The sequence below is a fragment of the Carcharhinus amblyrhynchos genome, chromosome 20 (assembly GCF_965287045.1).
Source record: "Carcharhinus amblyrhynchos chromosome 20, sCarAmb.v2.hapA, whole genome shotgun sequence".
NCBI lineage: Eukaryota > Metazoa > Chordata > Chondrichthyes > Carcharhiniformes > Carcharhinidae > Carcharhinus > Carcharhinus amblyrhynchos.
This window is the reverse complement of record NC_137343.1, coordinates 735607-761859: the sequence shown is the minus strand read 5'-3', so window position 1 is coordinate 761859 and position 26253 is coordinate 735607. Positions and strand designations below refer to the sequence as shown.

The window sequence follows — 26253 nt, the reverse complement described above, 5'->3', positions numbered from 1 at the left end:
TGATGGGATGAAGAGCGGTTTTTAAATCTGGAACAGAGTTGGCAACAACACTGCAGTAATCTACACACTGTGGATCGGGTGTGAGGATGAGGGGCAGTTTAGTTTTAGCATGGAGATGATTGAGGTTAAAGAGTTTTCCACCTAGGCAGTGTTTAATGCTAACATTGGAGGGAAGTTGATTGCTGATGAGGTGAGTAGCCGCTGTGGGACAGATTGTAAATAGAATGGTGACAATCTCTGCTTTACTTGACCCTGGTCCACATTTTGAATGTGAACTGTCTCCGATGTCTCACTGAAGACTGCTGCAGTCTATCATCGTGAAGCAATTGCAGGATTGTAATGAAGATTTTTGGACATCCAAATCTCTGGAGTAGAATCCACAGAGCCTCCCCATTTATTGAGTCAAATACTTTGGCGAGGTCAGTGAATGCAGTGGTGTTCCTGTGTTGTCCTCAACATCTTGGATTTCTCTGGCAACAAAGACCATGTCAGAGGTTCCTCTGGAAGGAGCGTGTCTTTGAGGGGATTTTGTCAATCACAGGAAGAGGGTGATTCAGGAGAATGATGTCAAGATTCTCCCAACTACAGACAACAGGGAAACATCTCAATAGTTTCCACAGCATCACTTACTTACCACCCTGAAGATATTAACAAATGCACAATTCCTGAAGTTGCAGGGGTTTGTCTTCCTCACCAATTCACATGGATGAGTGCATGGAGTTATGAAATGAGCAATGATCCACTGGCTTTCAGGACCTCAATAGCATCAGTGCCACAAGGTCATGGATGTGAAGGTATGTGAAGGGAGACACACAAGAACACTGTAACTGACATGGAAAATTGTTCACTGTAATATTTATATACATTTTATCTTCTCAGCTTATATTTTTCAATTTCAACAATACCCATGTATGTTTGATTTCTTAGGTAGGAGAGAAGGGGGAATTGGAATGTATTTAGAAGGGAGGAGCCCAAATGGTTTGAGTCCAGGAAAGTGACTGAGGTGCCAGGGGAGCAGGTCACCTCCTGCGATGAGATGAGCTTGGGACAAGTGGACACAGACCGCCCCAGTGGAGAGACTGAGCTCAGGCACTCAGAAGCATTACTACTTGCCATTGGAGATCTACGGACTGCACCTCTGAATTCCAACCATTTGAAAATGCTAACAATGTCATGAATATATTATATTTCTATTCATTTTAATGCTAAAATGGTTTAGTTCGCTATTAAATCTAACTGTTTGAATCCTGACATTTTACACCTCCTTACACACAGATGCAATGGTGATGTGTTGAGTATTTTGTTATTTCAGTGGTATGACCTTGATGCACCAGAACAAATTGAATTCCCTCTCCAGTACCAGAAGAGTTTGGATAATTTCCAGAAGTTGCTTCTCTTGCGGTGTTTCCGGGTTGATCGTGTTTACCGTGCTGTGATGGACTATGTCACTGTCACAATGGGAGAAACGTAAGTGATTGAATTACCTGGGTGAGGAATCAGCCATGGCAGCTGCAGAAACATTAAATATCAATTTCCTGACTATAAAAATGGATTAGGTTTCAGCATAGGCAGAGCCTCAGACATTTCTGTTTAATATTTATCCTATTTTAGTATTGAGATCTTTGCAGCTTTACAAATACACATTTATTAACAACCTAAAGAACACTTTTATTCAAATTTCTGTACATGAGAAAGTTCAAAGTGTGAGGAGTCCTTCCTCAGTCTTCTGGTTTTTAATGTTAGGGTGATTGGTTATAGGTTCCCCTTTACTGTGGAAATGATACTGTGCTCATTTCAGACTGAGAGCTTCTTGTCCTCTTGGAGTTTATTGCGAGAAATGGGTCAGGTTAAGCCTATTACAACTGTCTTCAATTATCCTTTTTTGGAATTGCCGAGTACTTTCCAGTTACCAATACATTTGTATGCTGGGAGGCAGAATTTATTTTGCTGGAATGAATAAATCTGGCTAGCTGTTACTGTGCTCCAGTGTTGCTTCAGGTGTATCAGGTAGCAGCCGGTAATCTGAGTGAGTTTCTCAATACAATTAGAATCCATTCTAAATAATAGATACAGGAAAACTGCAGCCGTGTGTCCGTCCCTTCAACAAATTAGGAAGGGTTTCTCCAGAACAGGCCATCCTGTGTTTATCTCATTAAACAGCTCGAATCCATGGATCTTTATTTTGTGCTAAAAATGACTTTCTGGCAAAATCACTGTGTACCAAAAAGCTAATTCAATAGTCTGTTACCGTCTTGTCAGCCTCACCAGATATATAGTCCTTTTATTTCAACTCAAAACTGTCAAATACCAATAGATTTAGAAAAACAATATTAAATGCTGTTGACCAGAAAATGTTCATTCAGTTTGCTGATTTAATCCTTTCCATTTTCACCAGGTTTGTTCAACCTCCCGTCATTAGTTTTGAGGCCATCTTTGAACAAAGCACAGCAAATTCTCCCATTGTCTTCATCCTGAGCCCTGGCTCCGATCCAGCTTCTGATCTCTTAAAGCTGGCTGAGAGGTCAGGTTTTGGAACAAGTAGACTTAAATTCCTCGCTATGGGACAAGGGCAAGAAAAGGTATATAAACCGTGTCTGTTGGAGAATAATGGAAAAACTCATTGAATTTGCAATGTCAGTACTGTCTCTCAGCTCTGCCATTAGATCCGCAGCAAATATATGTTCATTCAACCATCCCTGTCCTGCTTTCTGGAGTATCAGTACTGTGGGTTTGCCTGTACGTCACAGACCATGGTTATATGCCATATGTTCACACTGGCAGAATGAATATTCCAGACAGCCTGAGATCTGGAGAAAGTGGAAGCTTGAGTAAGGTGGGGTGGAGTAACATGTTTACACCATGCAATGTGAAACAATTCCCTTATTTCCAGCTTTTTTCCCAACAAGATGCTGGTGTCTGCTGGAAATTGACTCCATAAAGTTCCAGAAGCTTGCTTCCATACTCATTCTTGATGCATGAACCTAGATGAGTTACTTCTGCCCAGAGAGAGTCTCACAGTGCAGCCTGACCCATTCATGCCTACATAAGAAATAGGAGCAGGAGTAGGCCATCTAGCCCTTCGAGCCTGCCCCGCCATTCAATAAGATCATGGCTGATCTGAAGTGGCTCAGTTCCACTTTCCTGCCTTCTCCCCATAACCCTTAATCCCCTTGCCTGTCAAAAACCAATCTACCCGTGTCTTAAATATATTTAGCGAGGTAGCCTCCACCACTTCAATGGGCAGAGAATTCCAGAGATTCACCACCCTTTGAGAGAAGAAGTTCCTCCTCAACTCCGTTCTAAACTGCTCCCCCCCCCCTTATCTTGAGGCTGTGCCCTCTAGTCCTACTGTCCTTTCTGAGCGGGAAGAGTCTCTCCACCTCTATCCTATCCATCCCATTCATCATCTTATACGTCTCATTGACATCTCCCCTCATCCTTCTAAACTTCAACGAGTACAAGCCTAGTTTATTCAGCCTCTCTTCATAGCTCAACCCCCTCAACTCCGGTATCAGCCTAGTGAACCTCCTCTGCACTCCCTCCAAGGCCAAAATATCATTGCGTAAGTGCGGCGACCAAAACTGCACACAGCTGCGGCCTCACCAGTGCCCTGTACAGTTGCAGCAAGACCTCCCCACTTTTATATTCAATCCCCCTCGCTATGAAGGCCAGCATCCCATTCGCCTTCCTGACCACCTGCTGCACCTGCAGGCTGGGTTTGTTGCAAAAACCCAGCCATGCATCTATGTCCGCTTTCTGGCAAATGATACTGAGGTGTGACCTGGAAGTAGGAGCCTTGGTTGATTGATTGTCTAATGCCAGTGTGTCCCTACACCCACCCAGTCTGGGATAGACACCAACTCAGCCTCCCACCCAGGATCAGCAAGGACCAGGGCTGTAGCCTGGAATCTTGGTCTGTTATAAGGAGAGGCTTGATAGACTGGGACTTTTTTCTCTGGAGCGTAGATGGCTGAGGGGTGATTTTATAGAGGTCTATAAAATAATGAGGGGCATAAATCAGCTAGATAGTCAATATCTTTTCCCATTCGTCAGCTCACTGGCCCAAAACCTCACCAAAATCTGGACATTGGCATTGATGGAATTAGCAGATGGATGTTTAATGTGTTTTTGGAGCATTCTTCGGTCCATTACTTTAACCCATTTAAAATAAATTTAAAGCAATACTGCATCCACATTGAAGTGGAGATAGAAGAAAATCAAATTAAAGATGTATTTGGATTAATTCAGCCCATCGAGTCTGCTCCGACACACATTAGAAACACCTGAACTCCCACCTAATCCCATCTGCCAGCACTTGGCCCATAGCCCTGAATGTAATAATGTACCGAGTGATCCTAGTAAACCGAGTGAGGTTTACTAGGCTGATGCCGGAGTTGAGGGGGTTGAGCTATGAGGAGAGGCTGTTTAAACTAGGCTTGTACTCGTTAAAGTTTAGAAGAATGAGGGGAGATCTCATTGAGACGTACAAGATGATGAATGGGATGGATAGGATAGAGGTGGAGAGACTCTTCCCGCTCAGAAAGGACAGTAGGACTAGGGGGCACAGCCTCAAGATAAAGGGGGGGGCGGTTTAGAACGGAGTTGAGGAGGAACTTCTTCACTCAAAGGGTGGTGAATCTCTGGAATTCTCTGCCCATTGAAGTGGTGGAGGCTACCTCGCTAAATATTTTTAAGACGCGGGTTGATGGGTTTTTGATAAGCGAGGCGATTAAGGGTTATGGGGAGAGGGCGGGAATGTGGAACTGAGCCACGACAGATCAGCCATGATCTTATTGAATGGTGGGGCAGGCTCGAAGGGCTAGATGGCCTACTCCTGCTCCTATTTCTTATGTTCTTATGTCCTAATGTTATGATCCTCCAGATGCTTTTCAAAGTACGTGAGGCATCGTGCCTCCACCACCCTCCCAGGCAGCGCATTCCAGACCCTCACCACCCTCTGGGTAAAAAAGGTTTTCCTCACATCCCCCCCTAAACCTCCTGCCCCTCATGTTGAACCTATGTCCCCTCGCGACTGACCCTTCAATTAAAGGGAAACAGCTACTCCTTACCCGTTCTGTCCATGTCTCTCATTATATTGTGTACCTCGATCTGATCACCCCTCGGTCTTCTCTGCTCTCATCATAACTTAAATGTTCCATCCCAGGCAGCATCCTGGTGAATCTCCTCTGCACTCCCTCCAGTGCAATCACATCCTTCTGATAATGTGGTGACCAGAACTGTACACAGTACTCTAGTTGTGGTCCTACCAAAGTTCCATGCAATTCCAACATGACTTCCCTGCTTTTATAATCTATGCCTCGATTGATAAAGACAATGTCCCGTGTGCCTTTTTCACCACCTGACTAACATGCCCTTCTGCTTTCAGAGATCTGTGGACAAACCCTTGCTGTTTGTCATTTTCATAAATGACCTAGATGAGGAAGTGGAGGGATGGGTTAGTAAGTTCGCCGACGATACGAAGGTTGGTGATGTTGTGGATAGTCTGGAGGGATGTCAGAAGTTGCAGCATGACATAGATAGGATGCAAGACTGGGCAGAGAAGTGGCAGATGGACTTCAATGCGGATAAATGTGTAGTGGTCCATTTTGGCAGGACCGACGAGATGCAGGAGTACGATATCAAGGGTAGGAGTCTTAGCTGGGTTGAAGAGCAGAAGGATCTTGGGGTCCGAGTCCATAGGACTCTTAAATCGGCCTCGCAGGTGGAGGATGTGGTCAAGAAGGCGTATGGTGTACTGGCCTTCATTAATCGGAGGATTAAGTTTAAGAGTCGGGAGGTAATGCTGCAACTTTATAGGACCCTTGTCAGACCCCACTTGGAGTACTGTGCGCAGTTCTGGTCGCCTCACTACAGGAAGGATGTGGGAGCTATTGAGAGGGTGCAGAGGAGATTTACAAGGATGTTGCCTGGATTGGGAGGCATGCCTTATGAAGATAGGTTGAGGGAGCTAGGTCTCTTCTCCCTGGAGAGACGAAGGTTGAGAGGCGACCTGATAGAGGTTTATAAAATGTTGAGAGGAATAGATAGGGTGGATTCTCGGAGGCTATTTCCCAAGGCTGAAATGGTTGCTACGAGAGGACACAGGTTTAAGGTGCTGGGAAGCAGGTACAGAGGAGATGTTAGGGGTAAGTTTTTCACTCAGAGGGTGGTGAGTGAATGGAATCGGCTGCCTTCGGTGGTGGTAGAGGCGAACTCGCTGGGGTCTTTTAAAAGACTTCTGGATGAGTACATGGGATCTAATGGCATTGGAAGTTACAGATAGTTCTATGGCTTGGTAAAATAGATGTGATCGGTGCAACTTGTGGGCCGAAGAGCCTGTTTGTGCTGTAGTGTTCTATGTTCTATACACCAAGGCCTCTTTGTACCACAGAACTTCCTAGTGTCCTACCATTCATTGAGTACTTTCTTGTCAAATTATTCCTTCCAAAGTGACCTGCTCACACTTTTCAGGGTTAAATTCCGTCTGTCACTTATCTGCCCATTTGACTAATTCCGCCTATATCTTGTAGCCCAAGACACTTCATCTCACTGTTAACCACTCGTCCAATCTTTGTGTTATCAGCTAATTTACTAATCCTACCCCCCCCCACATAGTCATCAATGTCATTTATAGAAATGACGAATAGTTGGGAGCCCAGTACAGGTCCCTGTGGTATGCCACTGGACCTGGCTTCCAGTCAGTAAAGCAGCCTTCTGTCATCACACTGTGTCTCCTACAACTGATCCAATTCTGAATCCACTTTATCAAATTATACTGTATCCTGTGTGAATTTACCTTCTTCACAAGGCTCCCATGTGGGACCTTGTCAAAGGCTTTGCTGAAATCCATATAAACTGCATTGACTGCACTATTCTTGTCTACACACCTGGTCAACTCCTCAAAAAGTTCAATCAGATTTGTTAGGCATGACATCCCTCTGATGAAGCCATGCTGACATCCCTGATCAAGCTTTGCCTCTCCAAGTGGAAATAGATTGCCTCCTTCAGAAGCTTCTCTAATAGTTTCCCTGCCACTGATGTGAGACTCACTGCTCTATAGTTCCCTGGTTTATCTCTACAACCCTTCTTAAATAGCGGAACCACATTGGCTGTTCTTCAGCCATCTCCAGACGGAATTAACTCCAAAAGATATTCACGTTGTTACAGTTTACTGTGTTCCTTCATTACCAAAATAAGCACTACAATCCAATAACCAACAGACAATTGTGTAACCACACCGTGTTAATATGTGAGGTGCTCCTTTCCCCTCTCTTTGCCAGGTAGCACTGCAGTTGCTGGAGACAGCTGTCGCTCGTGGGCAGTGGCTTATGTTGCAGAACTGTCACCTCCTGGTGAAATGGCTGAAGGAACTGGAAAAAGCTCTGGAAATGATTCACAGGCCCCATCCCGACTTCCGCTTATGGCTGACCACTGACCCAATCCAAGACTTCCCAATTGGAATACTTCAGAACTCACTGAAGGTACATCTGGAAACTTTAACACGCGCTATTCAGACATGCAGAATGGATAACGATGAAGTCATGTATTTACAGCATTCGTTTTTCTCCACCTCTGTTAAAAGCAATGTCTAAAACTGGCCAGGATGCTGGCAACCTCCAGTGCCTCAACCAAGTGAAAGGTTGGATAGACTGGGACTTTTTCCCTGGTGTGTAGGAGGCTGAGGGGTGATCTTATAGAGGTCTATAAAATAATGAGGGGCATAGACAAGGTAGATAGTCAATATCTTTTCCCAAAGATAGAGAGCCTACAACTAGAGGCCATAGGCTTAAGGTGAGAGGGGAACAAAAGGGTCCAGAGGGACAGTTTCTTCACACAGAGAGTGGTGAGTGTCTGGAACAAGCTGTCAGAGGTAGTAGCAGAGGCGAGTACAATTTTGTCTTTTAAGAAGCATTTAGATAGTTACTCGGGTAAGATGGTATGGAGGGATATGGGCCAAATGCAGGCAGTTGGGATTAGCTTTGATCTTTGGGTTTATAGCATGGATAAGTTGGGCTGAAGGGCCTGTTTCTTTGCTGTAAACCTCTATGACTCTATGCCTACTTCTGTTATTGGTCTAATCTTGCAATACAGGACAAAATTTCAGCATCCATGGACCTGGAAGTATTGTTAGAACTTCAAAAGGAAATAGACAGGTTGGTAGACAAACAAGATGAGACATTTTAAGCAGAGAAGAATGAAAAGTGTAATCCACTTTGAAAGGAAGAATGTGGAACAATATAAAATAAAAGGCACAGGAGCAGCAGAAGGACCTGGGTGTAAATGTGCATGAGTCATTGAACTTGGCAGGATTAGTTGAAAGAATAATTAATGAAGTATATAGCATCCTTGAAAGATAGGGACATTGAATACAAAAGTAAGTAAATTGTGTTAAAGCTGCATTAAAAACAGGTTTGGCCTTAACTGGATTATTGCATCCAGGTCTGGGTGCCGCAGTTTAGAAAGGATGTGGAAAGAAAGATTCACAAGAATAGATTCAGAGATGAGAGACTTCAGTTATGTGGACAGATTGGATGGAGCAGCACAGTATACGGTGGTTAGCACTGCTGCTTCACAGTGCCAGGGACCTGGTTTGATCCCCAGCTTGGGTCACTGTCTGTGTGGAGTCTGCACGTTGTCTGCATGGGCCTCTTCCAGGTCTCCTCTGGGACTTCCCCTGGCTACAGGGGAGTCCCAGAGGATGGGAGAATAGCCAATGTTATTTCTTTGTTTAAAAAAGGTGGCAAGAATAATCCAGGAAATTACAGGCCGGTGAGCCTCACATCAGTGGTAGAGAAATTATTGGAAAGGATTCTTCGAGACAGGATTTATTCCCACTCAGAAATAAGTGGATGTATTAGTGAGAGGCAACATGGTTTTGTGAAGGGGAGGTCCTGTCTCATGAACTTGATCAAGTTTTTTGAGGAAGTGACGAAGAGGATTGATGAGGGTAGGGCAGTGGATGTTGTCTACATGGACTTCAGTAAGGCCTTTGACAAGGTCCCTCATGGCAGACTGGTGCAGACATTGAAGTTGCAGTGGGATCAGAGGTGAACTGGCAAGGTGGATACAAAACTGGCTCGGTCAAAGAAGACAGAGGGTAGCAGTGGAAGTGTGCGTTTCTGAATGGAGGGCTGTGACAAGTGGTGTTCCTCAGGGATCAGTGCTGGGATCTTTGCTGTTTGTAATATATATAAATGATTTGGAGGAAAATGTAACTGGTTTGATTAGTAAGTTTGTGGATAATGCAAAGGTTGGTGGATTTGTGGATAGTGATGAGGACCATCAGAGGAAACAGCAGGATCAGTTGGAGACTTGAGTGGAGAGATGGCAGATGGAGTTTAATTCGGACAAATGAGAGGTAATGCATTTTGGAAGGTCTAATTCAGATAGGAAATATACAGTAAATGGCAGAACCCTTAAGAGTATTGATAGGCAGAGGGATCTGGGTGTACAGGTACACAGGTCACTGAAAGTGGCAATGCAGGTGGAGAAGGTAGAGAAGGCATATGGCATGCTTACCTTCATCACCCGGGGTATTGGGTTTAAAATTAGCAAATCATGTTGCAGCTTTATAGAAACTTAGTTAGGCCGCACTTGGAATATAGTGTTCAATTCTGGTCACCACACTACCAGAAGGATGTGGAGGCTTTGGAGAGGGTACAGAAAAGATTTACGAGGATGTTGCCTGATATGGAGGGCATTAGATATGAGGAGAGTTGGAGAAATTTGGTTTGTTCTTATTGGAGTGATGGAGGTTGATAGAAGTCTACAAGATAATGAGAGGAATGGACTTCCTCAAAAAACTTGATCAAGTTCATGAGACAGGACCTCCCCTTCACAAAACCATCTCTCACTAATACATCCACTTATTTCTGAGGAATGGATAGTCAGAAGCTTTTTCCCAGGGTAGAAGAGCCAATTACTAGGGGCATAGATTTAAGGTGTGAGGGGCAAAATTTAACGGAGATGTACGAGGCAGATTTTTTACACAGAGGGTGGTAGGTACCTGGAACTCGCTGCCGGGGGAGGGAGTGGAAGCGGATATGGTCGTGACTTCTAAGGGGCGTCTTGACAAATACATGAATAGGATGGGAATAGAAGGATATGGTCCCCGGAAGGGTAGGGGGTTTTAGTTAAGTCGGGCAGCATGGTCGGTGTAGGCATGGAGGGATGTAATTTTTTTTATTCTTTTCCTTCCGCATTCTGAAAAACATGCTGATTAGGGTGCATTGACCCGACCAGGTGCCAGAGTGTGATGACTAGGGGAGTTTCACAGTAACTTCATTGCAGTGTTGATGTAAGCCTTACTTGTGACTAATAAATAATCTTTAGATTGGAGAAGCTGGGACTGAGTAATTCAATCTCCATCCTCATCTCCACTGCTAATATCCTCAATCTTGCCTTTGTTATCTCGAGTCACAACTATTTCAGCATTCCCACATTTTACCCTCTGTACACCTGAGCTTATCCAGGGACAGATTTTCCCTGTCGGCCCACCAGTGGGTTCAATGGTGGGCTGTGTTGTGGGGAGGTGGAGAGGGAAGAGAATTTGGCAGGAGTCCAACAATTAGTTTCATGCCAGTGTGAATTTCGAGTGGTGCCTGCCCTAATGGATCAGGAATCACACTGGAGGCTTGTATGAAACTGATTTTCATCCTTGAACATGGGAACACCACAACTGTGGGTGGAGGGAGAATCTATAAGATGGATCTCCCAGGTTCAGTTCCATCTTCCAGCCTCGAGTGTTCCTGAACATCCATCTTTTTCAGGAGATCCATCTTCTCATTGATGGATCAGGAATGTTGGGCACCCGGTGGGACTGTCGCCATCACGGTTGACCCACCACATAATACAGCAAAAAACCCCCGGGTGCATATTTAATGAGGTCATGGCCGGACGATGCAGCATTATTTACTCCGGCCTCCACAGCGGGAAGCTCAGCCATGTTCCTGACCCCACCACAGGACTTAGATTCTGATGGGAGAATTCCATCTCAAAACTGCTTCATGTCAGAGATCGTCATAGAATCCCTACAGTACAGACAGAAGCCACTCAGCCTATCGAGTCTATACCGACCACAATCCAACCCCAGCCCTAATCGTGCACCCCCAGGCATTTACCCTGCTAATCCCCTTGACACTAGGGTCATTTTACTATGGCCAATCAAGCTAACCTGTACATCTTTGGATTGTGGGAGGAAACCTGAGCACGCGGAGAAACTCACGCAGACACAGGTAGAATGTGGAATTGAACCTGGGACCCTGGTGCTGAGAGGCAGCAATGATAATCACTGTGTCACCATGCCTCCAAAAACACACCAAGCCCCACTTACATCCTAATCACTCTTATGTTCGCCAGCTCCCAGTCCGGCAATGTCTCATTTTCATAATTCTTATGCTGTTCTTAAAATCCCAGATGACCGCACCCTTCACTGTAATTACCCCCAGCTCCTCCTGGATCTCTGTGCTACTCCTTGGGTCCTTGGGCATTCCAAATTTTAATCACTCCAATACTGAAGGCCTTCTTCAGCTGCCTGGGCCCAAAGTGCTGAAGTTCTCCCTCCAAACATTTCTGTTTCATTACCTGTCTTCCTTTGTGCAAGATATTCCTTAAATTCTTTCTCTCTAACCAAATGTTTGGCTATCTGTCCTAATATCACCTGTGGGTCAACCTCAGATTTTGCCTCCTGTTGAAGCACCTTCTGATGTTTTATGATATAAATACAAGATTCTGCTGTTGTCTGAAGAAGCAGTTTTGAGATCTTTCTGATCCAATCCCCTGCTACCCATTTATCAGCTTATAGCTGATTATTATTAATCTGTCACTCAGATGGTCAGAAATCCAATAACAAAGTCTCACTGCCCTCAAACAGTAACAATTCCTGGATTACTACCCACTGACAAGTAACATTACCCAGTTCACTACTGGCGGCACAGTGGTTAGTACTGCTGCTTCATAGCGCCAGGGACCCGGGTTTGATTCCTGGCTTAGGTCACTGTCTGTGTGGAGTCTGCATGTTCTGCCCTTGTCTGCGTGGGTTCCCTCCGGGTGCTTCGGTTTCCTTCCACAGTCTGAAAGACGTTCTGGTTAGGTGGATTGGCCAGAACAGGTGCCGGATTGTAGTGACTAGGGGAATTTCACAGTAACCTCATTGCAACGTTAATGTAGGCCTTACTTGTGACACTAATAAATAAACTTCACTTCACTAACACTAGTCACTAACATCTAACCAGTAATTATACTTGGTTACTGCAGGTTGTTACAGAACCACCCAACGGTCTGAAGTTGAACATGAGAGCTACTTATTTCAAGATCAGTCATGAAGCCTTGCTGACGTGTCCACACACTGCTTACAAGCCCCTTGTCTACGTGCTGGCTTTCTTTCACGCTGTGGTCCAGGAACGGAGAAAATACGGCAAAATTGGATGGAATGTGTCGTATGATTTCAACGAATCTGATTTTCTGGTAAAGGAGCTTCTGGATTTAATTTTCCTTTTATCCTTTTCACTTGTATATGTTTTAACAATTGATGTAAAACAAAACAGATTTCATTGGTTCATTAAAATAGAAGCAAAATACTGCAGATGCTGGAAATCTGAAACAAAAACAGAAAATGCTGGAAAAACTCAGCAGGTCTGGCAACATCTGTAGGGATAAAAACAGAGTTTATGCTTGGAGTCTATATATCTCATATGTAAGAGTCATATAGACTTGAAACTTTAATCCTGTTTCTCTCTCCATAGATGCTGCCAGACCTGCTGGGTTTTTCCACCATTCTCTGTTTATGTGTAACTAGTGCCTTGTTTCCTAATGAATTAGCGATGATGCAAGTGGGGAGAAATAATTGTATTTGTGAGTTGGAGGTCCCGGCAGACAGCCTTGGCAGCGCTATCCAATGTTATTCTATTCTCCAGATAGGCAGGAGCAAAACATACTTCTGTGGTTCTGTTGTAAGCTAGCTGTAAAGAAGTCCACCACCGGTGGATTGGAAAAATGCCAATGTAACGCCCTTTTTCAAAAAGAAAGGAAGGCAGAAAGTAGGAAACTATAGAACAGTTTAACGTCTGTCTTTGGGAAATTGTTAGAATTGATTACTAAGAAAGTAATACCAAGTTATTTTGGAAAGTCAAAACACAATCTATTCGAATCAGCATGGTTTTGTGAAGGGTCAAGTATGTTTGACTAATTTGTTAAGAGTTCTTCGAAGATGTAACAAGCTAAGTGAATAATGGGGAAACTGTGGATGTAATACATCTGGAGTTCAGGAGGGGGTTTGAAAAGGTGCCATACAGAAGGTTAATTCACAAGGTACGATTACATGGAGTTTAGGCATAATTTATTAGCTTGGATAGCAGACTGGTAGAGAGCCAGGATAAATGGGTCCTTTTCCGGTTGCCAAGATGTATCTAGTGGGGAGCCACAGAGTTCAATCCTTGAGCCCCAGCTATTGACAATCTATATTAATGATTTAGATACAAGGATAGAACGTACTCTAGGCAAATTTACAGGTGACACTAAAACAGGTAGGATAATAAGTTGCAATGAGGAAATAAGATATTTACTATTGGACTTGGATACGTTATGTGAGTGGGCCAGAATGTTGCAGATGGAGTTTAACATGGGTAAGTGTGAGGTTATCTATTTTGGTTAGAAAAATGAAAAGACAACTTATTATCTTTGGAGAGAGACTTTGGAATGCTTTGCTGCAGAGGGATCTGAGTGTTCTTGTGCATGAATTGCAGAAAACTAGTATGCAGGTGTAGTAGGTAATAAGGAAGGCAAATGGAATTTTGGCATTTATTTCTAAAGGAATAGAATATAAACACAGTGAAGTTTTGCTGCTACTGTACAAAGCATTAGTGAGATTGCACTGAGAACATTGTGTGCTGTATCGATCCCCCTATTTGAGAAAGGCTGTAATTGTTTTAGAGGTGGTTCAGAGGAGGTTCACTGATTCCAAAGATGAGGGTTTTGTTTTATGAAGCGAGATTGAGCAGTTTAGGCCCAAACTCCCTAGAGTTTAGAAGAATGAAAGGAGATCTAAATGAGGTGTATAATCAAATTGAGGTATACAAGATGATAAAAGGTATTGACAAAGTAGACCTGGAGTGGCTGTTTCCTCTTGTGGGGCAATTTACAACAAAAGGTCATAGTTTTAAGATAAGGGGCAGCAGATTTGAAACAGAGATGAGGAGAAACAACTTCCCTCAAAGTGTTGTAAATCTGTGGAATTCACTACCCAGAGTGCAGTGGATGCTAGGACAGGGAGTGAATTTGAGGAAATAAGACAGATTTTTAATTAGTAATGGGTTAAAATGTTATGGAGAACTGGTAGGAAAGTTGAGGCCAAGACAAGGTCAACCATGATCTTATTGAATGGTGAAATAGGCTTGAGGGGCTGAATGGCCTCCTCCTGCTCCTATTCCTTATAGTCTTAACCAGCTCTATTCTGGATACTCACACTCTCCTGAGAGAAGGTTAAGATTGAGAACTTGGTGTGTGGGAAATGTTGAGACAAGTCCCTGTGTTAGGATGCAAGGCCCAGCGCTGGTGTTTGACAGTCAGCTTGCTGTCTAGCCAAGCAGCAGCAACATATACATTACATTCATTAGATTGTAACTGGAAGTAGACTCAGTGCTGTGGGAAAGCCAGAGTGTCGGGACACAATAAAACATGGCATTAAAGTAAAACTAATGGAATGCCGAAGTCACAAAACATAGAAATAGAAAAACCAAGAGGTAATGATGAGGTTAAATAAAATAAACTCATTTCGAACACCAGTATCTGACTCCACACAAAGAAAGAAGCTGAGGCTTCAAGAAATTCCAGTGCAAGTTCAGTGAAAGATTTGAAAATGTGGTCCTTTTTGTGTTAGACTAATGCAGATTACTGATATGAGAAAAGTGTTAAAAACTGCGAAAGAATGTCAGGCGGTGATAGAAGTAGATTCCAGCTAGTGAGGGGCCAGGAACAAGGGCCAAGAGAGAGAAGGTTAAAGGTATTTAAAAGTATGCGGCTCGGAGGGAACTTACATGTGATGGTGATCCCATGCATGTAGAGGTTGCAGGCTTGGAACGTGCTGCCTCAGGAGCCTTGGTGAGTTCCTGCAGTTGCATCTTGTAGACATTACACTCAGCTGCTACTGTGTGTCAGTGGTGAAGGAAGTGAATGTTTAAGGTAGTGGGTGGAGTGCTGATTAAGTGGGCTCTTTTGTTCTGAACAGTAATTTATTTTGATCTGATTTATTATTGTCACATGTGTTAGTGTACAAAGTATTGTTTCTTGCGTGCTATACATACAAAGAATACCGTTCATAGAGAAGGAAATGAGAGAGTGCAGAACGTCGTGTTACAGTCACAGCTAGGGTGTAGAAAAAGATCAACTTAATGCAAGGTAGGTCCATTCGAAAGTCTGACAACAGCAGGGAAGAAGCTGTTGGTACGTGACCCCAGACATTTGTATCTTTTTTCCCAGAAGAAAATGGAAGAGAGAATGTCCGGGGTACATGGGATCCTTGATTATGCTGGCTGCTTTTCCGAGGCAACGGGAAGTGCAGACTGTGTCAATGGATGGGATGTTGATTTGCGTCATGGACTGGGCTAAATTCACGACCTTTGTAGTTGTTTGTGGTCTTGAGCAGAGCAGGAGCCCATACCAAGCTGTGATATATCCAGAAAGAGTGCTTTCTATGGTGCATCTGTAAAAGTTGGTGAGAGTTGTAGCGGATAGTGTTGGACATCTTGAGTATTGTTGGAGCTACACTCATCCAAGCAAGGGAAGAGATTTGTATAACATTCCTGATTTCTGCCTCGTAGCCATGGGCCGATCACCACCACCTTCTCAAGGGCAACTAGGAATGGGCCTGACCTAGCCAGCAACACCCATATTCCTTGAATGAATTAAAGAAAAAATGGTGAATAGCCTTAGAGAAATCAGGAGCTGAGTTACTCTCCATAGAATTCCGTGTTTCTGATCTAATCTTGCAGTCACAGGATAATGGCCGCTGGGTTTCCGATTGCATCAGAAACAACATTTCAGATATACATTAGCTGTAAAACACTTGTGATAGCGTGGGGTCACGAAGGTGCTATTTAAATGCAAGTCTTATCTTTGAGACAAATCTGTAATTAAATGGAATTGTATAAGCAAATGACATTTCAGCACAATAATGCAAATCACATAAACACATATCCACCTCTCTCATAACCTGTTTGCCAATTACAATGTTGTTTTTAAAAAGGCACAGGCTGGAAGCTCATCTGTCTATTTGTTCTACTTCCTCAGGTCTGTATGGAGATTCTGAACACTTACCTGACAAAGGCTTTTGAACAGAATGACCCCAAAATACCCTGGGGCAGTCTGAAGTATTTAATTGGAGAGGTACTGCAAAGTCCTGTAACACCTTTATTATATTGCACAATTCAAACCAACTGTATGGTTGGCTAATTATTTCTAACAGATTTTAATTTGATTTACTTGGAACTAACTACAGTACATTTCTTTCCATGACACAAAAGTCTGAGAGCATATTTCATTTCTGTACTGAGGGAGTGCCGCACTGTCAGAGGGTCAGTGCTGAGGGAGCGCCGCACTGTCAGAGGGTCAGTGCTGAGGGAGTGCCGCACTGTCAGAGGGTCAGTACTGAGGGAGTGCCGCACTGTCAGAGGGTCAGTGCTGAGGGAGTGCCGCACTGTCGGAGGGTCAGTGCTGTGGGAGTGCCGCACTGTCAGAGGGTCAGTGCTGAGGGAGCGCCGCACTGTCAGAGGGTCAGTACTGAGGGAGTGCCGCACTGTCAGAGGGTCAGTGCTGAGGGAGTGCTGCACTGTCAGAGGGTCAGTACTGAGGGAGCGCCGCACTGTCAGAGGGTCAGTGCTGAGGGAGTGCTGCACTGTCAGAGGGTCAGTACTGAGGGAGTGCCGCACTGTCAGAGGGTCAGTACTGAGGGAGCGTCGCACTGTCAGAGGGTCAGTGCTGGGGGAGTGCCGCACTGTCAGAGGGTCAGTGCTGAGGGAGTGCTGCACTGTCAGAGGGTCAGTGCTGGGGGGAGTGCCGCACTGTCAGAGGGTCAGTGCTGAAGGAGTGCTGCACTGTCAGAGGGTCAGTGCTGAGGGAGTGCTGCACTGTCAGAGGGTCAGTACTGAGGGAGTGCCGCACTGTCAGAGGGTCAGTACTGAGGGAGCGTCGCACTGTCAGAGGGTCAGTGCTGGGGGGAGTGCCGCACTGTCAGAGGGTCAGTGCTGAGGGAGTGCTGCACTGTCAGAGGGTCAGTACTGAGGGAGTGCTGCACTGTCAGAGGGTCAGTGCTGAGGGAGTGCTGCACTGTCAGAGGGTCAGTACTGAGGGAGTGCTGCACTGTCAGAGGGTCAGTGCTGAGGGAGTGCTGCACTGTCAGAGGGTCAGTACTGAGGGAGTGCTGCACTGTCAGAGGGTCAGTGCTGAGGGAGTGCTGCACTGTCAGAGGGTCAGTGCTGGGGGGAGTGCCGCACTGTCAGAGGGTCAGTGCTGAAGGAGTGCTGCACTGTCAGAGGGTCAGTACTGAGGGAGCGCCACACTGTCAGAGGGTCAGTGCTGAGGGAGTGCTGCACTGTCAGAGGGTCAGTGCTGGGGGGAGTGCCACACTGTCAGAGGGGGAGTGCCGCACTGTCAGAGGGGGAGTGCCGCACTGTCAGAGGGTCAGTGCTGAGGGAGTGCCGCACTGTCAGAGGGTCAGTGCTGAGGGAGTGCCGCACTGTCAGAGGGTCAGTGCTGAGGGAGTGCCGCACTGTCAGAGGGTCAGTACTGAGGGAGTGCCGCACTGTCAGAGGGTCAGTACTGAGGGAGTGCCACACTGTCAGAGGGTCAGTACTGAGGGAGTGCCGCACTGTCAGAGGGTCAGTGCTGAGGGAGTGCCGCACTGTCAGAGGGTCAGTGCTGAGGGAGTGCTGCACTGTCAGAGGGTCAGTGCTGAGGGGTGCTGCACTGTCAGAGGGTCAGTACTGAGGGAGTGCCGCACTGTCAGAGGGTCAGTACTGAGGGAATGCCGCATAGTTGTCTTTGCCAGCTTTCCAATTAAATGTTTAACTGAGCTCTTGACCATTCTGTCAGGTAGATGTAAAAGATCCCATGGCATTATTTTAAAGAGGCACAGTAGGTTTATCTTTGAATGATTTAACCAATCTTTATCCTTCAATCAACATAAAACTGATCATTATCTCGCTGCTGTTTGTGGGAGCTTGCTCCTGTGTTACACTTTAACAATAGTGAGTACACTGACAATAGTGAATACAGTTTAATGGAGCTTTCTGAGTTGTAAAGTATTTTGGGACATTTTGAGATAATTAAAATTGTTAAAGAAAGTAAATCTTTCTTTACTAATTTCCCCGATGCTACTCTCTCGACCACAATGTCTAGAAAGGACAGAGAATCCTGTGTCTGTATCTTTCCCCCCTTATATATTTTGCAAATGAAAGGCAACGAGGAACATCACTATTTTTAAACTTAGCACAATTCCTGACAATTTTAGCAGAATCAATGCCTGTTGGTGTGACACTGCTGGTGGTATTTATTAATAATGAAAGTGATGTTTCTGATATTTGACTCTGCATGAGCTAATAGTATAACCCACCCCCAACTGGAAAAGAAACTTGTTCTGAGTATTCTTTCTACCTTCCCTCTGGAATGATGTCACAGGTTATGTACGGTGGCCGTTGTATTGACAGCTTTGATCGACGCATCTTAACTACATACATGGACGAATTCTTGGGGGACTTCATATTTGACACTTTCCAGCCATTCCACTTCTTCCATAATGATGAAGTCGACTACAAGATTCCAGATGGTGAAATTAAAGATGATTACACAGGTAAATGCTTTGAAATAAAATGCAACATTTTACTGTGAATAGCCCCAGCCTCCCTTCAAACAACACACGCATGTCTTTCATCTTTACAATGATGTTGTAATAGTTGACAATGTGTGGTTAAGGGGGGAGAGTGTGTGTGGTTAAGGGGGGAGAGTGTGTGTGGTTAAGGGGAGAGAGTGTGTGTGCTTAATGGGGGGAGAGTGTGTGTGGTTAATGGGGGGGAGAGTGTTTGTGGTTAATGGGGGGAGAGTGTGTGTGGTTAATGGGGGGAGAGTGTGTGTGGTTAATGGGGGGAGAGTGTGTGTGGTTAATGGGAGAGAGTGTGTGTGGTTAATGGGAGAGAGTGTGTGTGGTTAATGGGGAGAGAGTGTGTGTGGTTAATGGGGAGAGAGTGTGTGTGGTTAATGGGGGAGAGTGTGTGTGGTTAATGGGGGGAGAGCGTGTGTGGTTAATGGGGGGAGAGTGTGTGTGGTTAATGGGGGGAGAGTGTGTGTGGTTAATGGGGGAGAGTGTGTGTGGTTAATGGGGGGAGAGTGTGTGTGGTTAATGGGGAGAGAGTGTGTGTGGTTAATGGGGAGAGAGTGTGTGTGGTTAATGGGGGGAGAGTGTGTGTGGTTAATGGGGGAGAGTGTGTGTGGTTAATGGGGGAGAGTGTGTGTGGTTAATGGGGGAGAGTGTGTGTGGTTAATGGGGGGAGAGTGTGTGTGGTTAATGGGGAGAGAGTGTGTGTGGTTAATGGGGGGAGAGTGTGTGTGGTTAATGGGGGGAGAGTGTGTGTGGTTAATGGGGGAGAGTGTGTGTGGTTAATGGGGGGAGAGTGTGTGTGGTTAATGGGGGGAGAGTGTGTGTGGTTAATGGGGGGAGAGTGTGTGTGGTTAATGGGAGAGAGTGTGTGTGGTTAATGGGGGAGAGTGTGTGTGGTTAATGGGGGGAGAGTGTGTGTGGTTAATGGGGGGAGAGTGTGTGTGGTTAATGGGGGGAGAGTGTGTGTGGTTAATGGGGAGAGTGTGTGTGGTTAATGGGAGAGAGTGTGTGTGGTTAATGGCGGGAGAGTGTGTGTGTGGTTAATGGGGAGAGAGTGTGTGTGGTTAATGGGAGAGAGTGTGTGTGGTTAATGGCGGGAGAGTGTGTGTGGTTAATGGGGGAGAGTGTGTGTGGTTTATGGGGGGAGAGTGTGTGTGGTTAATGGGAGAGAGTGTGTGTGGTTTATGGGGAGAGAGTGTGTGTGTATATTTATATTTGATGATAGTCATGAATTTATTTAAGACACGGGTGGATAGGTTTTTGACAGACAAGGGAATTAAGGGTAATGGGGAGAAAGCGGGAAAGTGGAACTGATCCACTTCAGATCAGCCATGATCTTATTGAATGGCGGGGCAGGCTCGAAGGGCTAGATGGCTGACTCCTGCTCCTATTTCTTATGTTCTTATGTGATGGGGGGAGTGTGTGCTTGACGAGGGAATGTGTGCGTGACGGGGGGGAGTGTGCGTGTGACAGAGGGGAGTGTGCATGTGACGAGGTGAGTGTGCGTGTGATGGGGGGAGTGTGTGTGTGATGGGGGGGAATGTGCACGTGACGGGGGGAGAGTGTGCGGCTGATCGGGAGGGTAGTGTGCGCGTGACAGGGAGGCGGGGGGTACATCAAAGATGTTATGGGTTTAAATCCTACCATGGCAGCTGAGGGAATTTTACTTCAGTTAATCAATCTGAAATTTAAATATTGGCCTTACTAATGGTGACCATGAAACCTTCATCAACTGTGGCAAAAGTCCATCTGGTTCACTAATTTCCTTTAGGGAAGGAAATCTGCCGTCCTTACCCAGTCTGGCCTAATGTGACTCTTAAATAGCCTGGGAGGCCATTCAGTAAATCAGGATGGAGAATAAATGCTGACCTAGCCCATGTCACCCATATCCTGTGGAAGAATATAGAATTAAGAAGCAAGATTTCTTACATTCTTATAATTTTCTAACATTTTGCTATGTTGCGGCAACCTATAAAAATAACTTTAGATGTGAAAGCTTTGCTAGTGGAATCCTGAACGTCAGAGTGTCGCTCACATTCCTGAATGCTTTGTGCTGCATGTATCAGTGAGGGACCTGGTGCTGGTGACCTTTTCAATCCTCATTATCCCTCAGTGATGCTGGAGCGTTGAGGGTTCCTCCATTTCAGGGGTGCATGAGAAATGTGTGTAATGTCTTCAGTGAACTGGCTGCAAGATGGCTGTCTGCAGTGAGAATCCTCATGATAGAGCTTACACAATAGCAAGTCTGATCGGACATTTAGTTGGATTTCGAAACCTAAACACCCCTTTTTCATGAAAAAACACAAAATTTCTCTATTTCCCAATGAATGTAAGATAGATTTGCATATAGTATCATGTGTAATGGAGAGTTTTCCATGTTATCCCTGACTATTTGCATGCATGAACAAACTGCTTGTTATTCTCATCAGTCTCTGCACGTGCATTATCCTTAAACCATGCAGGCCTGCTAATGATACGTGTGCATGTTGTTGTTGGTTGTGCGTCTGGGTGATGTTCCTTCTCCTGGGAGTGTCTTTCCCTTGACGGTTGTTGCTGTGCTAACAGTTGTTCCACTTCTGTTGTTGGGGACTTGTGGGCCACTGTGGCTGATAGTTGTTCTGTGCTCTGTGCAGCTGGTGAGATCCCGTTGTTTGGACGTGCCACTGCAGTGGAGGGACAGTTTCACTAGTTGATACCTGAGCTTGCACAAGTACAATTGGTTGATCGTTTCCACTCCCTACAATTGAGGTGACAACTACTCTACTCATATCCCAAGTTGTCATTTCTGTTGCGAGTGTAGAAAGTTTGTACCCTGACTGGCTCTCCCATGCTCAGTTCTGGCTATGGTTTGGCAGTTTAGTCAAAGTGAAACTGGCATTCTATCATTTCACTTTGATTTTTTCACTGTTACTACTTCTGGCTTCAGTTCAGTTTCGGGCAACATGGTGGTGCAGTGGTTGGCACTGCTGCCTCACAGCGCCAGAGACCTGGGTTCAATTCCTGGCCTTGGTCACTATCTGTGTGAAGTCTGCATGTTCTCCCCGTGTCTGCGTGGGTTTCCTCCAGGTGCTCTGGTTTCCTCCCACAGTCCAAAAGATTTGCTTCTTGGGTGCATTGATCATGCTAAATTCTCCCTCAGTATACCCGAACAGATGCCAGAGTGTGTCGACATGGGGATTTTCACAGTAACTTCATTTCAGTGTTAATGTAAGCCTACTTGTGACAAATAAACTTTAGCCTCCAGATAAAAGCAAATTACTGCAAATGCTGGAATCTGAAACCAAAAGAGAAAATGCTGGAAAATCTCAGCAGGTCTGCTAGCATCTGTATGGAGAGAAAAGAGCTGACGTTTCGAGTCCAGGTGACCCTTTGTCAAAGCAGCAAAGTCCTCACCTGTGGAATTCACTGCCCCAGAGGGCGGTGGATGCTGGGATATTGAGTAAACTTAAGGAGGAGACAGACAGATTTTTAATCAGTAATGGGGTTGAAGGGTTATGGAGAACGGGCAGAAAAGTGGAGATGAGGCTGAGATGAGATCAGCCATGATCATATTAAATGGTGGAGCAGGCTCGAGGAGCTGAATGGTTGACTCATGCCCCTGTTTCTTGTGTTCTCGTACACAGTTGTTGTACACCTGTGACACCTGTGTGCATTCCAAACCACTTTATCTTTCTTTTCCTATTACAATATCTGTGTGCACCCTGACATCCACAGCAGCGGTGTGCCAGAGAAATGCCAGGAGGTAGTTCTCTTGGCTGAACTTGAAGTTGGAACAGGGCATAAGCGAGCCCCTCTTTCCCTTTCAGAGTATTACGTATAAGATGATGAATGGGATGGATAGGATAGAGGTGGAGAGACTCTTCCTGCTCAAAAAAGACAGTAGGACTAGGGGGCACAGCCTCAAGATAAAGGGGGGGCGGTTTAGAACGGAGTTGAGGAGGAACTTCTTCACTCAAAGGGTGGTGAATCTCTGGAATTCTCTGCCCGTTGAAGTGGTGGAGGCTGCCTCGCTAAATATTTTTAAGACGCGGGTTGATGGGTTTTTGATAAGAGAGGGGATTAAGGGTTATGGGGAGAGGGCGGGAAGGTGGAACTGAGCCACGACAGATCAGCCATGATCTTCTTGAATGGCGGGGCAGGCTCGTAGGGCTAGATGGCCTACTCCTGCTCCTATTTCTTATGTTCTTATGTTCTTATATTGGTTCCCTGGCTGCTTAGATATGTTCACATGATGAAGGCAGCATCTTGGCTCTCTGCTTCTTCTACTGACAGCCAAGTTCCGCACAAATGGGGACGGCCACAACCGGGATCTTGGGTTCATGTCACGCTATCTGTAACCCCCATGACTTGCCTGGGCTTGCAAAATCTCACTAACTGTCCTGTCTGGAGACAATACACATCTCTTTAACCTGTGCTTAACCCTCTCTCCGCTCACATTGTCTGTACCTGTAAGACTTGATTAGCTGTAAAAACTCGCATTCTAATCAGTATTTTGTAAATTGCGTGTGTGTCTGTTTGTGATCAGAACGGTCCACTCAAGAAGGGTCAGAGGCCCGAAAGCTAGTGGGGTTTGCTATCAAATAAACCTGTTGGACTTTATCCTGGTGTTGTGAAACCACTTATTGTGTTTACCCCAGTCCAACACCGGCATCTCCACATCATCTCTGCTTCTTGGACTCCATCACCACAAAACAGCCCATCAGAGCACTGCCTCAATAAAGCAGTTTGTCAATTTGATAAGTGTTCTATGCTGTGGCTTTTCACACCTGTGGTTTTCCCGTATCTGCTGAGGTTATTCATGAAGCCCCTGTCTTCTCAACCCTGTCTCTTGACCCTCAGGTTAAATAACTACCAATCAGCTCTCCCCCATCAAAGGGGAGAACAGCCAATGTTCTTTAGAGACTATGATGACTTTACTTTTACTGATGCTTTTAACAGCCGGGGGTGCTTTGTATTTGAATCATTTACAATATATACGTACATCATATTATTAGTTAATTTATTAGTGTCACAAGTAAGGCTTACATTAACACTGCAATGAAGTTACTGTGAAATTCCCTGAGTCGCCACAATCCAGTGCCTGTTTGAGTCAATGCACTATAACCAGCACATCTTTCAGACTGTGGGAAGAAACCCACACAGACACGGAGAGAATGTGCAGAACTTTACATAGACAGTGACCCAAGCCAGGAATTGAACCTGGTCCCTGGCGATGAAATGGCGATGGATTTCACTTACCATTTGGTCTGACTCACATCAAGTCACATCGGTCAGTAGTGAATTCTTGTGTTCTCTCCTGAGGCAGGGGTGTTTGAACCCACAAGAGGAATCTGCTGATTCCTGTATGCCACTTTGTGTAAAATATGTGGCTTTAGTGGTGGATTAACTACCAACCGGACCCCTAGGCTGAGCTTTAGTAAGGCCCCCCTGACCTTGCCCCCTGCCCCCTCCCCTACCTTTCGTTGAATAGAATTAAGTGACGTTAGATAACTTATATCGTCGTACTATGTATAATGTACGACATGTGTAACATAAAGTTATATGAACCAATTACAGCCCTTTTATTCATTTATTTTTCATTTTCTTTACATTTGTACTTTAAAAAGCTTCCGTGTTTTTTGGCTTACAGATGTGTCGGTAACAGCATGTAAAGCTCCTCTATTTATAGGTATTATATTAATTCACCCATGGGGTAGAGTTATGAAAATTTATTCACCCTTAAAAGGGTTAAACCAATTTTTTTTTGTTCTTGGGCCCCCCTCCTTTCCGGGCCCCTAGGCTTAAGCCTACTCAGCCTAATGGTTAATCTGCCACTGTGTGGCTTTTAGAAAGTGCTTTAAAAATTTGTACAAACTCCATGGCTCTAAATGGGCTTAGCGCAGCCCATCAGTGTAAACAGGGCCTGTTCCTATAATTAGATATTTTATTGCCTTTTGAAAATATATTTAACAATAACACTTTGGAATATTATAATTTTCAGAGGAAATTGAATCTCTTCCACTTGCCAACACTCCCGAGGTGTTTGGGCTTCATCCCAATGCTGAGATTGGTTACTATACGCAAGCGGCTCGAAGCATGTGGGAACACCTGATCGATCTGCAACCTCAAACAGGTATCTTTCCGTTAGAATCGCTTGAATCTCTTCTTACCTGGTGTCTGTGTGCAAATCTTCGATACTAACTTGTTTTTAACAGTGTTTCAAACTGCTCTGAGCACAATATTCACATATGGTTGAAAACGTAAGTAGCTAAGTTAATTCATTTGAACTACATATTACTAATTGCAGCTTGATTTGGGTAGATTAATCAACAAGCACTGCGCAGTAATCAATGGTGTTGACAGTCTATGGGCTCGATTTTACCATTGCATTGCACCCATTTTCGGGCACAGAAACTTGGTAAAGTTGGACATGAGGCGAATAATGCGATGCTTGCCCATGTCTGTGCCAATTCCCTCTTTACCAAGCCCTGAAATTGGATTGGGACCATGCCCGAAATGGGCGTGACGGCCATTTAAATGTATTTGCATGCATTTAAGTTGCCTTAATGGGCTGGACACTCAAACTTACCAGTATTTCCCCTTTTACCATCACGTTTGCTCATCCAGATTCGGCACAAAACAGACATGCTCAGCAAAGGTCTGTTTCGGGCGCTCCAGCTTCTGAAGGGGTAAGTTCCGAGCTCTTGGTGGCTCTCTAAGTTAGATCAGTGATGGTGGTAGGGTGGGGGTGAGGAGGTGGGTCAGATGGATCCCTGTTAGGGGGGAGGGGAGGGGCTGGCAGGATCCACTGCCACTCTGGGCGATTGGTGGAGGGGAAGGGGGGAAGGGGGTTGTGATCGGTCTGGGCAGCGAGAGTGTGGGTAAATAAGGGGGGGAATTATGTTGTAGGGGTGGAGGTGATGTCTGTGGGGGCCATTGCTCCCGGGCCACTTTATCCACTTTATCCGGCCCGGGAGCAATGTGACAGGGGAGCGTTTCTGTATTTTTTTTACTGCACGTGCGCAGTTGAAGCTCCAGATAGAGCAGCAGCACTTCAGGTGTGATGAGCTCTGCCCACAGTGCAATTCAGACTGGCGATTTTTTTCAGGCTGATTGCGTGTGGGGGTGCCTGGAAGCAGGTTTCCGTGTTGGATCTGAATTGTGCTCACTTAGGATGAAAATGGTAAAATCAGGCCCACTGTGTTAAAAATTGATCCATTGAAAGTGATTTCACACCATAGTCATGGTTAATTTGTAACCTGTTTTGTTGCAACATCTCCAGCAAAATTTAAATTCATGTGGAATTAATGACAATGCTTAGACGATGCAACAACTACTGCCCGTACTCACAGCATGTGAATTTCTGAATATTTAAGTCATTTGTGCAAGTTGAATCATGTATTCTCTCC

At 45.1% G+C, this 26253-nt stretch overlaps 1 protein-coding gene across 1 annotated transcript in view; it reads left to right on the top strand.

Annotated features, from left to right (window-relative positions):
* Positions 1-26253, top strand: part of dnah10 (dynein axonemal heavy chain 10) — a 337567-nt gene that overhangs the window by 288943 nt on the left and 22371 nt on the right. The window contains exons 68-74 of the mRNA XM_080207920.1: positions 1313-1467; positions 2396-2579; positions 7281-7481; positions 12256-12465; positions 16285-16380; positions 18670-18841; positions 24846-24977. Of these exons, the coding sequence (XP_080064046.1) occupies positions 1313-1467; positions 2396-2579; positions 7281-7481; positions 12256-12465; positions 16285-16380; positions 18670-18841; positions 24846-24977 (1150 nt within the window). The remainder of the gene's footprint in view (positions 1-1312; positions 1468-2395; positions 2580-7280; positions 7482-12255; positions 12466-16284; positions 16381-18669; positions 18842-24845; positions 24978-26253) is intronic.